This window comes from Perca fluviatilis, chromosome 2 (genome assembly GCF_010015445.1).
Source record: "Perca fluviatilis chromosome 2, GENO_Pfluv_1.0, whole genome shotgun sequence".
NCBI classification, from domain to species: domain Eukaryota; kingdom Metazoa; phylum Chordata; class Actinopteri; order Perciformes; family Percidae; genus Perca; species Perca fluviatilis.
In genome coordinates, this window is record NC_053113.1 from 21,615,840 (window position 1) to 21,631,006 (window position 15,167).

The window sequence follows — 15,167 nt, forward strand, 5'->3', positions numbered from 1 at the left end:
AAGTTATTTATTGATATTTCTGTTACGTTTAAATTAGCTCAACCTTGACCATCTGAAACATTTAAAGGCCACCCCAACACAGATGAAAATCATAGCCGCATCTCAGAGCACCTGCATGACATCCCAGTTAGTAGCTCGAAGTTTGTTGTTGATCCAAACCAAGGGATTTTGAGAACGACAACACACAGAGAACAGAAGCGGAAGCCGCGCAGGATGTCCTGGAAAAGTACTTCCGTTGATCCAGACTATGATGACAATTATGATGTATAGGTATCCAAAAGAATAGCGGATGAAGAAGAAACAATCTGTCATTTGTTCTTTCACCATACGTATGTATACTAAAATATTTTGGGTTGATGTTCAACATCTTAAGAAGGAAAACTGTGTAATCAATTCAATTTGAGGATAAAGACATTATTATTTGTTTTGAAGGCAATGAGATGGACAAACATGTTGTCTAGTTTGTACAGTTAATCTTGTTAATGGGAAAATTCCACATTCACAAGAAGAAATGGACGGATTCCAAACCAAACTTTGAACACTTTTTTCAAGAACTGCACCAATATGTCAATATTTCAAGAGACATTAAGAATAAGAAGGTAATTAAGACTGATTTTCTGTTTGATACATTTCTCATGTAGGATGATACATTTGTTTTAATATACATTACATTTTCTATTACCTTTATTTATATTTTACATACTGATGTACCTACATTTATGTTCTTTAAATAAAAAAATTAAATAAAATAAATAAAAAAAAAGAGATACCGGATGTCATTCCATGTCCAGTCTTATTTTGAAATTCCCACCCGGATATTGTGCTAGTTGATTCTGACTTGAGGCTGATGATAATGAGCAGTAGGGGGAGCGTGCCCCACCTGTGCTGCTGCAACGAAACTCTCTGGCGTGGAACACTGACACCCAACTGTCCGTGGACAGCTGCAGGATGGCCGGGAGCTTCTTCAAAGGATGCTTCCTCTCCTTGTTCGACTATAAAACGGAAAAATACATTGTCGCCAAAAATAAGAAAGTTGGAGTTTTGTACAGACTTATTCAGTTATCTTTCATCGGTTACATTATAGGGTAAGTCAGTGAATTACGTCGTGGCTATGTAGTTTTCTCACCTCATTTCACATGTGATAAATTGGTAAAATTGGTATAAATGAATTAACCCTAAGCAAATGTCAAATGTCTGTAAGGAGAACAGTTGTCACACAAAGTTTTTCTAATGTCCAGTGTACTGTGGCTTGTTCAGTACCCTGTAGCAAAACCCAAAAATAAAAAATAAGATGTAGGGTGAGTATTGTCAAAATGGGACACTGTCAAAATGGCACAGATAAGCTTTGCAATGAATTATATTTTCAAGGATTAGAGAAATGAACCCAATATGTTTAAAAGGTATATAAGAAAAAAAGGTCACGTGGATTTGACGTCATATGAGTAGGCGTGGCTCACGTGCATTGACACCAGAGCCAGTTCTCAGAGTATCTGAGAAATCTAAAACCCAACACTTACTGTTACATTTAGGGTTGGGCATCGTTTAGATTTTAACGATTCTGATTACAATTCCAATTCTTCCTTTCGATTCCGGTTCTTCTCGATTCTCGATTCCAATTCTTTGAGTGGTGGAGTTGAAACGGGTAAGAGGAAAATAAGAGGAAAGTTTTATTTTGATTCAAAGGTGGGTTGAAGTTTGACAGGGCTTTTTCAATGTAAAATAAAGCCACACTAGAGCACCGCTTACTGTGCTCCATGGCTGTAACACAACAAGCGCCTGGCCGCTACGGAAACCAAAACTTGCGCATGTTAAATTTGGAACCCATGATCAGATTTGAAGCCAAATCCTCCAAACGATTCCAATAAAGAAACTATTCCGATGGAATCGGAATGTTTTAAATGATTCCAAGTAGGAATCGGTTCTCGATGCCCAACCCTAGATACATTCCAGTATAGTTTCTAATGTAATTCCAAAAGCCTTTTTTACCTTTTGGAAAATGCTTATTTTGATATTGTCCCATTTTGCCAGTTGCCTACTGTTAGAATGGGACACTCTATTATTGTCAAACCGGGACACTGCTCTTTGTCATTTTGACAGGATGAGGATCATAAAATACTTGCCGTCTTCAGATTAATCATTTTCTAAACTAGATCAAATATAATTTCTCTAAATAGCTCATATGCAAAGCAGCATTTCAATACAAAAAGCTGTAGCTAGCTATTTTCCCTATAAAAGGGAAAGACAGTAATTCCCAGAGTACAGAACTGAGATGTATAATATTGTAAACAAATATTAAATATATTATACTTTTACATAAAAAGGTATATGAATAGTTTAAAACCCTCAGAATCTAAGGTAAGGGAACATGGAAAGGCAGGAGAAGAGAAGCAAGAGCAAGTAAAAAAGAATGGAAAAAAGATGTTCTAGAGATGCTATACTGTACTTTTGCTGTTGTATTTTATTAGGCTATGTGTGTTATTTGAAGACATTAAATGTTGAAATTGCTCCTCTTCTTCAATGTCTCTGTCTTTTGTATCATAAAATAAGGTGTCCTATTTTGACAATGAGAGTGTCCCATTTATTTTGTATCATTTTTTGTATCTCAATATAAGGTGTCCAGTTTTGCCTGTAGCGCCTGTAAAAAAGTCTTAGGACACATTGTGTTTGAGATGGAATAATTGATTTTATTTTAAATTATTCTTATTTTTTTCTTTTGCATTTTTTAGTAAGGGGGTTGATGTTTATATAAAGGTATCATGTTTGGAGCTTAGACATATGGAAAATTCTGTAAATTGTTCAAGAATTCAAATTTTCAAAAAGTGTCCCAATTTAACAGTACTCACCCTAGTAAGCCTGATCTAGCAAACACATTTGACGTATGTAGTAACAAAGTGCTTAATTATAAAAACAACAGGTATCAAATACAGTCAACATAAGAGTAAACAATAATTGTCTTATGGTACAGTGTTTCTGTAATAGTGTAGGCCACCATTTTAGTCCTAGACCCAAAAGTATCATAGCAATTAGTTGTAACTCCATATAAGAATCTTATATGATAATGACAACGACATACTAAATAAGATGCTTTAAACACACCTTTCAGCCGTTACATTTTTCCTCTCACCCACAGGTGGGTTTTCGTAAACAAGAAGGGCTACCAGGAGACAGACGAGGCCATCCAGAGCTCTATTATAACTAAACTGAAGGGGGTCTCAGTGACTAACACCACTGAGTCTGGTCTGCTGGTCTGGGGACCGGAGGACTATGTCATCCCACCACAGGTGAAAACATTTCCACAACAGTACAAGTATGTAGTACGCACTTTAAAAATGTGTAAAAGACACACTTGCTACAGGCTCGACTAAGTTAACAAAATCATCCTTTCTAAGCGTTTGTTCCCTATGCCTGCTTGAATTAATGGATGAAGCAGGATTTAACTGAACTGCAGTAGTAACATGCGTCAGTGCCGGCTGACATGATGTGGGACTGTTCAGGTAGTCTCACATTGACAGACCTTCCTTCACAGCGCTGCTGAGGAGGGTCTGGCTAGTCCACACCACTTTCCGTGACGGGAGAAAAACGTGCTCTGGTTTATTGGCATTTCTTTAAACCAATCACAATCGTCTTGGGCGGTGCTAAGCGCTGAGCGGAGCCACGGTGCTGCTGCAAAATAGCCTCGGGAAGGAACTTCTTTTCGTGGAATGTGTGTACGTTCAAAGGTTGTTTTAGCTGTGCGAGAGAAAACCCAGATTGGACAGATAGTCTAGCTAGCTGTCTGGATTTACCCTGCAGAGATCTGAGGAGCAGTTAACCATAGTCCTCATAAATCGGCTAGAGTTTAAAATTACAACACAAAGAAAGCGGAAGGTAACGGACATTCGGCCGAAAAGAGTGAAATCCGGTGGATTTTCTAGCGGAAATCCTGGAAGTGGAACGTGGTGGATACAGACTGCTGTTCAGGCAGCAGGATAAGGACCCAAACAAACAGCCACTCACACAGGACTGGTTGAATTAAGGAGTAGTTTGACATTTTGGGAATGAGAGGAGACACAGGGAGGTTTAAATCAACATAAAATAGGTTTCTGGGTGGAATAGTTAGAACATGACAACTAACATAATGTAGCAAAAACGGTGTTACTAAAATGGCTGGTACAGTATCGCTGAGAGGGACAGGTCTGCAGGGTCAGGGGATGACCTGAAGAGTCAGTAGCATGTCCATTCATCGTTGTTTTTCCCATCCAAAGATGCACTTTATGTTTTGCTCTAAAGATCAGCTTTGACTAAATATATTGTAAACAAGCTTAGTTATAGTGTTTGACTGTGTTTCAATTCAAACCTAAATCTGATTCTGATTCCTTTTTAGTTTAGATTATTTAAATTTTGTTTCATCTGTATTCAAATTATTAACTTTGTTGTCATTGTTTTTTAATCATTTTGTAAAAAGAAAAAAAAGGTGTAGTGACATTTTGAGTACAGAGGTAAAAATGGAACACCAAAGTATGGTTTTTGCATTTTGTACTACTGTACATTGTTGTTTGTAAATGCCTTCATCATCATAGTGTTAATTGTAAAAAGAAATCTTTTCATCTACTTTTTTCTATCTTAAGGGGTCCCCTTAAGATAGATAGTCCAATGCTGGGAAGGAGAAAGGGAGGCAGCACAGGGGTCATCATGTTATGATGTCAACATAAAGACCAATGCACAGTGTTTTCTCTACATCTAGGGTGAAGCTGTTCTGTTTGTCGTAACTAATTTCTTAGAGACGCCAAACCAGAAGCTGGGATACTGTGCTGAGGTAAGAATACAGAACACAGATCCTTTCAGTTACTGTAATAGCAGCTGTCAAAATAAATAGTATCTTAGATCTAATTTGCTAATCATAATGCCAGTAGTAATGATCAATTTATCTTACAATGTAGTACAGAATAAACACAAACAGTGCAGTAGTCGTGTTATCCTTGCCTCACCAAGTCAAAGTTGTTTGTCAGGTGTACATCATTTTTTATCCTCCTCCATTTAAAAAAAAAAAAAAAAATCTAAATCCATCTCAACAATCCATTAAAGGAGCACGTCGACTTATTGGGACTTTAGCTTATTCACCTTATCCCCCAGAGTTAAATAAGTCCTTACATACCCTTCTCATCTCCATGCGTGTCGTAACTCTGTCTGACGCACCCACCGCTAGCCTCACTTAGCACAGATGCTGGAGGTACCCGGCTCCATCTAGCCTACTGCTCCCAATAAGTGACAAAATAACGCCTATTTACTATTTACGTGTGATTTGTATAGTCACAACGTGTACAAATAACAAGGTCACATGAGACACAGCCATCTTCTAACCGTATACAAACTGGGAACTATATTCTCAGAAGGCGAAGCACTGCTACTTCTGCTACTTGGGCGAGTGATATTACTCCAACTCTGAGCGAACTCCAGGAAAACTCTCTGCTCCTCACCAAAGGGCTTCTCAGGTGCTGTGAGCAAATCACTTATTGCCCATGTATTCTCTTATTTTATGTTATAGAGAGCTGAATTTTCCTACAGTGCTTCAAAGTAAAAACATGTTTGTATTTAACACTAGGATACCAACTGCTGTGAGTATCAGCTAGCTGGAGGGCCAGCCCATCCTCACCCAGAAAACGGCCGTATTGCACAACTATGCAAGCAGCTCATAATGACCCACAATTAGATCCACAACTATGTTTCTTGTTAGGCTGCAACCTCTCGTGGCTGTAGTAATTATCAAAAGCAATATTAAGCAGGAAGTGAGGCGACAAAGTATAAGAGGAGTTAGGTTGGAGTGGTGAATGGGGTCAAACAAACAGGACCTTCACTCAGGAGACTGGGGTTCATGTTCCATGGGAAACCAAAAGTCAACCGTCATTTTAAAATGAACCTAAGTTTTACTGATCAGTGACATCCGTGACATCACATTACGTCCTCATTTTATTAGTTTTGCGTGACTCCTTTTAAGCCAATACCTGATGTTTTACTAAACCTAAGTATTTTTGTTCATAAACTTTACTAGTTACTTTGACAACGTTAACTAAGAGTTTAAAACTGTGCCCGTTATGTTAAACAAACGGGCACATGATGCAATCGGCACCGTGCGGCAGTAAGAAGAATGGTCATGTCGTTTTGGGTGTTGTTTAGTAAAAATCAACCTATAATGTTGGCGAAGATGTGTTGGGAGGGCTTGATGTGCTGTTTAGACGCTGTGTTCTCTCTCCATGATGCCGCTCGCTCGCAGTTTCGGGCGGTTTGTGACTAGTGTTTATCTTAAGGTTGCTTCATTTACTTTCCAATGTTTGACATCTCATCACCTGGAAACTATTCCAGCTGGCCATGTTTTAAAGATACAGTGGGAAATGTGTTGCTGAGGTTAGAGAAGAGATGTAAATGAAAAATAGAAACTTATCTACACTTAGATACCCTTATCTTTTAATTTCAGTGAACTATAGAGACAAGGATGTTATCTCTCATGATAAATGGCTACTTAAGCCAGTCAGCTACCAGAAGTACCACAAATCAGTGCAATTTAAAAAAAATGCCAGGATGAAGAAAACAGTTACACATTGCAGTAACCCCCTAAAGTCACTCTGTAATTTGCACAATGCACAATGAGTATAGAAACACACAAAATAATTTTAACTTTTAACAAAGGCTGACACATCTCCCTTTCTATTGGTTTGTGTGTGTGTGTGTGTGTGTGTGTGTGTGTGTGTGTGTGTGTGTGTGTGTGTGTGTGTGTGTGTGTGTGTGTGTGTGTGTGTGTGTGTGTGTGTGTGTGTGTGTGTGTGTGTGTCAATTATACTGTTCATTCTCTTAGCTAAAATTTATAGCTACAAATTTCCAAAGGGTTCCTGGTATGTAAACTCAGCCTCTTCTGGTCTCCTGCCTCACTGCATCTGCCAAGAAGAACAGCAGGCCTGTAAAAGCACATGAGTACAAGCACACACAGCCATAAAACACCTCTCTTGTATATATTTTAGACCCTCACCAATAGCCCCTGGGCCTGAAAGGCTGCCACACTTGGGTAGGAACGGTAATTTAAAGATGCAGTAGGTAAGTCTTATAAAACTAACTTTCTGTCATATTTGCTGAAACTGACCCTATTTTCCAGTAGAACTACATGAATTATGTAAAAAAAAAGACAGCTCCTCTGGCACCACCTACAGCCTGTAGTGCGATTGGCAAAATTCCACCGCTCCCGGTTGATTTTCTCCAATCAGGGCCACAGGGGAGGGTCTATCTGCATGTCAATCACTGCTCAGGCACGTACACGCATATATAGCTTTCTCCCCTCCCCCCTCCCTGCGCACGAGCTGCAGAAAGATTTCCCAAAACTCCGTGAATATTGGAGTGGCTTTTCAGAGGTGGCGTGAGCTGCGGGATTTTAAAGATCTGAAGAACAATGCAGATGTAGCCACATTTCCTCTCAACAGGTAACATAATTACCATGAATGATTTATCTTTCACTTGGTTATTAGTAGTCAAAAGTCCACAAAGCTACGTTGGTGAGCATGATAGTAACGTTTGCACAGTGGTCGGTCTGATATGATGCTGAAATGGCTAACGGTAGCCTGCTAGTTAGCATCGTTTTACTGTTGGTGAGTAAAGTTAACGTTGTGTTAGTGTTTAGTTATTGAACATGTTGTCTGACATGCCTAGGCAGTTCTGTCAAACTCCGTTGTGTGGGAGGGGCTTAGGAGACGGTTTGGGCTGCAGCAGAAAGCAGAAAGGGGGGAGGGACTGAGAAGTTGTCGATGTTCAAATTTGTTGGCGAAGTCCTGGATTTTCACAATCTTACCTACTGCAGCTTTAACATGTTCCAGCAAGGCACAGTCAAGTTTCACTAAAACAAGAATTTTTGAGAAAAAAAAGGCACAGACATGCATCCATAAACAACCTCTAACTACATTTAGATTACATACAGTAACGGTGTTGCAAGAAAAAAGCAACCTCTTACCTTTATTTGAAAGCATTCTTGGAAACTCGCAGCTACTCCCTGATTAAAATTCTGAGTAAGCTGACCTCGTTGTTTAACTATATTTGTATATCTTTTGGTTACACAATCCTTGAATGTTGGGATTTTACCCCAATGTCATTTCCAATTTATTTTCCAACAGCCAATATATGTGATAAGTATGGGAGCCCATATCTGCCAAGAAAAGTATCTAAATACAAAGTCAAAATTAGGAGGTAGTAAATTATATAAAAATTACAAAATACTTAAAATGTGACAAACTATCTCACTATTTTGAGTTAGCGTCACATCATTTTTACTTAGTAAGTTATAATGTTCCCTTACTGTGAGTATTTTATTTCTTATGTTGTGCACAACCTTTCATGTATTTATTTTATTTTATTTTTTATTTTACGAGCCTTGTTTGTGACTTGTAAAAAAATGGTCTGTTATGGTTAAATATTTCATGAACTTCTGCTTTTTTTCTGCGGCGTTTGTTCTCAGAACCCTAAAGTGCTGAATGGTCACTGTCGAGATGACAAGGACTGTGAAGAGGGGAAGATGATAGTGGCTGGTAACGGTAAGAAAGAAACATTGCTGATTTTTAAATCGCCATTAAGTTTCATTGGCTTAGTGCCATTCTGATCTTAATTCAACAAGGTTACATTCTCTCTCATTGTCATGGTGTTTTCCAAATAAAGGAAATGAGTGCAATATGCATGATAGATAACACAAGTGTTTAAGCTAATGATAAGTAATGTTCTAGGTTGTAATTGGTTTCTGTCTGTTTAAGTCTATGTCACTGACATGGAATTTGGAAATAATGGCACAACTCTCATTTGAACTGGTTATGTATAATCCATATCTTTGCAACAGAAATTCAAATATAGTGTCTTTTCACATGTGATACGCTGTGTGACTGTCTTATTCTGCTGTTTTTCTTCAGGAATTATGAGTGGCCAATGCTTAGGAAAAGATAAAAACTCCACTGGGACCTGTGAAATCTACGGCTGGTGTCCCATTGAAAGAATATTCAAACCACAGTAATGAGCATTGCAGTTACATAAATCTCTTGCATTTTTGTATATATACTGTATATATATTGAACAACTCTTGGAACCCAGCAATGACACTACTAAGCAGCAGAAATCACCTTGATGTCACTGTGGCATATGTGTAATGGGGCCAAATGTTTTTCATAGAGACCAACGAAAAGCAGTAGTCTATATGAATTACTTTAAAAATTCAGTTTGACACTTATCAGGACACAGTAAGTCAAGTCAAGTTTATTGTTAATTCTGCAATATGTGCCAGACATACAGAGAAAATGAAAATACATTTCTCTCCAGCTCACGGTGCAATAAGGACACATACAAGTATAATATAAAAGATAAGAAATATTATACTTGTTGTACGTGTCCTTATTGTACAGTGGGTCGGAGAGATACGTATTTTCAATAATAATAGTAATATGTGCCAAAAGTTGGGTGAACGTTTCTGTGGATGCACAGTATTCATGTTAAATTATGTTTTGGCCTACAGGCCCTGCAGTGGGTATCAGGCTGTGCCATAATACATCTACTGAGCCTTTGACAGGCGACACTGTTCTCTTGCTAACCTTTAAGATGCCTTTAAAAAAAAAGCAAAGACCAGATACTCAGCGGCTTGACCTGGCCTTATCTGTTTAGGCTAAACTGCCTGTTTTACCAAATGACCAAGTTATTTTTTTTAGCATGGCACTGAATGTGTGGCACTTAATTACAATCCTCTTTTTTTCTTTTGACAGAGGACCTCTGCTGACAAATGCTGAAAACTTCACCATTTACATAAAGAATTTCATCCAATTTCCCAAATTCACATTTTCCAAGTAAATCCTCTTCTTCTGTGTTCAACACTCACCAACCTATTGGTTAACTGGAAACAGTTGTGTACAGTGAGCAGTGGACACTCATACATTCTGTAATACTGTGCGCTTCTTAACTCTGAGGTCCAACGTTCTGGATACGGCTGATGACTCCTTTTTGAAAAAATGCCGATTTGACGAGGACCTTCACCCCTACTGCCCCATCTTTCGCCTGGGTGACATCACCAGACGAGCTGGATACAACTTCCAGGACATGGCCACATTTGTCAGTAATACACTTTTCAACTTAGATTGTATTTGATATTATTATTTTGTGTGTCAGAACAACAAGAGAAACAACAGTCCAGGCATTATCACATCTACATTACAGCTGAAAAAATAGGGAGAACAAATGTTATAAAAAAGAAGGGGTTGGTGTGATGGGTAAGGTTTGAGGGAGGCAAAACAGCTGTCATTTTTATTTAGTGCCAAAACAAATTAATTTCATGGTTCACCACAATCATTTCAATAATCTGGGCAGAACCCGACGCAGAGTACATTTGGAAATGCAAAGGAAGCACCACAAAAAGGCAGATTAATTAAGGGAATTTTAATTTGAATGTTCCTATATTTGCATGTCTCATTCTGAAGTGAGCACCAATGTGTTGAAGGAGACATTTTTTGGGGACCATTGGCCCTGTTGGACTGTAGTTTGGAGATGTGCACCCACCCTATTTACCATGATTAGTTAACATGATTTAGAAGCTACATGTGATTGAATTTGTATTGTGTTTTCCAGGGTGGCTCCATTGGCATTGTGATAGAGTGGGACTGTGATCTTGACAAAGGCTACTCTAACTGCCATCCACAGTACCACTTTACTCGTCTGGATGTCAGCGTCTCCAACAAGACCATCGCAGCAGGATTTAACTTCAGGTCAGACTCACTGCAGACACTGCCTTATGTTGCTATGTCGCACAGACAAATATTTCTAATTTTCTCGAACAATGTAATTATATACATATTTACAATTGAAAACATGATTTGAAAGGACAAAAGTATCCATACGTCTTAATTGTGTGTTATTTTTTTTGTATTCTCGTACCTCCTTATTTTCCCTTTTTTCTCCCAACAGACATGCTCGGTATTTCAAAAATGCTGCTGGTGAGAGCTTTCGATCTCTATTCAAAGTCTATGGTGTCCAATTTAACGTCATGGTGCACGGAAAGGTGAATGCGTTTTAAAGGGTGAATGAATACTGTCTGCTCTGCCAAAGCCTTACGATGTGACATAAATGCAATACACAAGCACATTAGCACATAACAAACTGACAAAAGCTTGTAGGGTCTTGGATTATCTACAACAACAGGATTAGGATGCATTGTGATCTTATAATTTCTTTTTGCGTCTCAGTGAACTGCAGGTTCTGTTAATATATTAAAATGAAATCACATTCAAAGACATTTTTAATAAAAGACAGACAGTATCTTTAGTGGTAAGCTTTTAAGATGATTTTTGCAATAAACCCCATTTCTTATTTTTTCTGCTGTTATTCATAGGCCGGGAAGTTCAACATCATCCCAACAGCCATCAATGTTGGCTCAGGGCTGGCTTTGATGGGTGCTGTAAGTATCATTAATCATAATGTGTTAAACAACATTTAACATTTTTAAAGAACTGCACAGGATTGTTTTTGTTGCATTTTGCCAGTTGTGACAGAAACTTTATTTAACAGGGAGCTTTCTTCTGTGACTTGATCCTTCTCTACCTAATGAAGAAGGGCAACTCCTATCGAGAGAGAAAGTTTGAAGGATACAAGTATGAAAAGCAACACATGGGTAGAGCTGTAGAGTATTCTTTGTCTATGCAGTTAAGCATCACAGTACTTTCTATACTAGTATTGTTACCAGAGAAAAAGTTTACATTGTAGCAAAGAAACTGAAACATTATGTAGGTCCATTCAGCTGTAGCTGATCTAATTTAATTTATGGTGTAATAAACTGGATAATATGTAGTTTAACATAATGTAGAATTGGCTAATGTAATGCTGGTATGATACATGGCTTATTTGCAAAAATTTATAATTATCTGTCGCTGTTCCACAGAAGTAATAAATCAACATCTGAAGACAACAGTGTGGAGGACAGAAAGGTTGCCAAGGAGCAGAAGAATCTGGCGTTGCTGTGAAGCTCTTGTAAGACGAGGCATCGTCTTAAAAAAATTATTTGGTTGAATTTGTCAGTTTGAGGATGCAACATATTTTGCCTTTGTAACAACTCCTTTTTTCGAACTTTAGAACTGTAACTATATGGTTTAGCCATGAAATTAGCACGATTTTAGCAACATTGCCTGAAAGTGATGTTCTTGCATCCAGGCCACTTTTACTGAAGCTTAAGTTGTATAATTCGTGAAGTTTTTTATTTTTTAACCAAACAACTATTCATTTATGGAATTTAATAAATGTGTTATATTTAAGATATTTTATGTGGATAAATACTCAATATTCAAGACATGCATTCAAATGTCATCTTTAAAATAAATAGTTAAACTAAATTAGCATATAAGGAAATACTGACTTTTGTAATAGTCATTATGACATACTGTGCAAGGGTCATAATTCTGATTGCTGATTGGATGAAAGGAGATTTCTTTAGGTCACATGTGGGGCCTCACCATAAAAATGAAACCGGTATGGTGACTCTGATACACTAATATTATAAGGTTTATATATGCTGTATAAATGTCACTTAAACATCATTGTTTAGATCAAATGCATCCACAGAGGCCTCACATGGTGGCTCAGTGTTTATGCCACATATCACTGATGTGGTTCTTCACTATCTTCTGAAAGGAAGAGTCATTTATGCTTGTAGAAATTCTCATTAGACTATCAGAGGCCACAGGATAACATGTGCTAGGTATTTTTTAGCCAGCAGGTTGACTCTAGGGACTGCAGTATTTTTTTAAATCCTCTTATCCTGCTACTACAATACACAGCAAAGCATGAGCACATGGGAAAAAATACCCACTCCCACAGTAGGAGAACATGCAAACTTCACTCAGAAAAGTTAGCATTTTATATTTTGACATCACTTTACTTTTTTAGTATTTACATTGTTTGCTGCTTGATTTGCAATGATTCTTATGAATTATATACCTCAGATGTGAACCAAGCATTAAGTGCTAGTTTTCCTCCAACATATATGTTTCTTCAGAGTGGTACATGATGTGATTTTGTTTAATCAGTTTACCAACCAAAAGCTTTATGTATAAATTAATAGAAGAAAATGCTGCATGTAACCGAAATGTGCAAATAAAGATTTTAATAAGACACACAATGTGGTGTAATGTATGCATTGTGACTATTGTTTATTGTAATACTAAGCACAAGAAACGTTTGGGTAAAAAACACTGGTCAACAGCTCCCACGTATTTATTTACAGCCTCACAAGGACGACTCAGGCATGCCTACACATGATCAGTGGCAGCATTGTTGTGTGACAGCTTGTTTAATGGCTTTTCTTCAGCACAACTTTAACATTCCTTGTTTAAATGATACGGTACGATGATGAACTGGTGTTGAGCTGAACTCTCCACACTGTCTGCATGTGTCAAGTGCAGCTTAGTCTGCTTTATCGTGTTTTAGGGACATCAATGATGATCAAAATGTTTTATTTTACATAAGAGTTTTCTTTGACATAAGAGCAGAGTAAGCCAGATCCTGAATTACCTAAGAAACATATTTGTGTGTGTGTAAACACTTTTCCTGGAAAGTTAAAGGTCCAATAGTCTATGTAATATTGTAATAAATCCAAAAATTACCCCATCAGATATAAAGGAAAACATGCTAAGTTGAAATACTATCTTTTCTGACAACAATGCTAATGGCAGTATTATCTCCTTCTGAATTTCCGTTCCGTGACGGAATTTATGTTTTTGACAGCCAGGCCAAGTTGCCAGAAATAGGCCTACCTATAAAAACATAAACCTAGCGCGACTCAGCTGTAACGTCAGGACAGCCATGAAAGCAGCAAACAAATGAACAGGATCAATGAAAACGTATTCTACCCGACCTAAAAAGAAACGGCATGTTTCTAACAGTTGCGTGACCAGAGACGTAACAAACCCTGAATAATCATTGGAGATGTATTTGAAAGATGGATCCAAGTTGGCTAACATTCCTCCTGAATAGGTAAGAATTAGCTTCAGGCCAATTTATCATGGCTACAGGGGATGGGCATTTTGTGTAATTTCAACATTTGTGTACTCACACTGAATTATATAGCTAGAGTACCCAAGTTGGTAACTTGCAAAAACAATTGAGACAGCCAGTAAAGTGATCCCGACTGGTCCTGGCTAACGCCGCCATGCTAACCCTGCTAACTACTAATGTTACCGCAGGACCAGGCAAGCGGGCCACGGCTGTTTACAACGTGTAGCCTGTTCAGCGGCCGTAGCCGACAACAAGTTATTTTAAGCCAAGAGAGGGGGGCTGTAAATCGGGAGGACCATGAGTTTGCAGTGTGTTGTGATTGTTGCCGTAAAGCCAATAAAGCATGTTCAGTCGGTTGGAGAGGACGTCAAGGTAGTGTTATTTTTACCGGTTCCTACCGTAGCTAATTCTAATCTGAGGAAGTGTGTGTCCATTGGGTGGAGAGGACGGCAAAGGCTTTTATGACTGTCAATATAGCCAGCATCTAACGTTAGCTACTCCACTGTGCTGTGAAGTAATGTCTGGCTATTTGAGACTAGAGTCTAGCAACATTGTTGTGGATGCTCCTGGCAACCTCTGTGAACTTTGAGTCTGGGGAGGAGGGGGCGGGGGAGACGACTCTCTCCAGTATTTTGATTTTGTACTGCAGTAACTATTTTAAACACTAGCTGTCAGTATTACATATTGCACCTTTAACTGTGAAAACAAGTCAAATATGTTCTTTGTTTTTAATAAAAAAATATTTTGTTTGTGGACGAGGAAGTGGGAGGAAGTAGAACTAACCAAATCTTACAGTCGCCACATGAATGTTCATATTTCTTGAAAGTGTTTCCATTACTAGTTGCATCATTGAAAACAGGTTGAGTTAAGGCGGAAAAAAAGAAATCCTTATGCACACACTCTTTTGCACTCCCACATTGTTGCCTAGAGATGTCACTAAAGGGAAACTTCAAGTTGTAGTCACCCTCAGAAACATGTCAAAGCTACATGTAGGAGAGGCTGCACAGGCTGTTTAACGGCATATCTCAATGTAAAATGTTTCAACAAAGCTTTAAGCTCGTATTTCACCTTGAATGAATGCACAAAATATTAGATAATATTAATATTTTTGGAGGTTATACACTGAGGAAGTGAATCACCTATTG

The 15,167-nt window shown here is 38.1% G+C and overlaps 1 protein-coding gene across 7 annotated transcripts; it reads left to right on the top strand.

The window, feature by feature from the left end:
* Positions 1–861: 861 nt before the first annotated feature.
* Positions 862–13,140, top strand: LOC120571854 (P2X purinoceptor 5-like). Of its 7 annotated transcripts, none has more exons than XR_005641312.1 (12): positions 862–1,085; positions 3,131–3,281; positions 4,724–4,795; positions 8,471–8,546; positions 8,913–9,009; positions 9,753–9,833; positions 9,954–10,095; positions 10,609–10,745; positions 10,945–10,973; positions 11,369–11,434; positions 11,545–11,627; positions 11,915–12,041. XR_005641312.1 is itself a non-coding variant. In XM_039820963.1 (12 exons), exons 1-12 carry the CDS (start codon positions 949–951, stop codon positions 11,994–11,996), a joined length of 1,269 nt encoding a protein of 422 aa, XP_039676897.1. In that variant the 5' UTR covers positions 862–948; the 3' UTR covers positions 11,997–13,140. The 7 variants fall into 7 exon arrangements, 4 of the variants coding, with proteins under 4 accessions (XP_039676897.1, XP_039676889.1, XP_039676904.1 ...); XR_005641314.1 differs by having other exon boundaries at positions 11,545–11,647; positions 11,915–12,004; XM_039820963.1 differs by having other exon boundaries at positions 10,945–11,038; positions 11,545–11,678; positions 11,915–13,140.
* The last annotated feature ends 2,027 nt before the right edge of the window (positions 13,141–15,167 follow it).

Excerpts from the sequence above, each read along its gene's own strand:
- LOC120571854 (XM_039820955.1), top strand. The coding sequence starts at position 949 with ATGGCCGGGAGCTTCTTCAAAGGATGCTTCCTCTCCTTGTTCGACTAT. Across the intron at positions 9,834-9,953 it reads CCCAAATTCACATTTTCCAA|GTCCAACGTTCTGGATACGG; the intron begins GTAAATCCTCTT and ends CTTAACTCTGAG. Across the intron at positions 11,648-11,914 it reads GTATGAAAAGCAACACATGG|AAGTAATAAATCAACATCTG; the intron begins GTAGAGCTGTAG and ends GCTGTTCCACAG.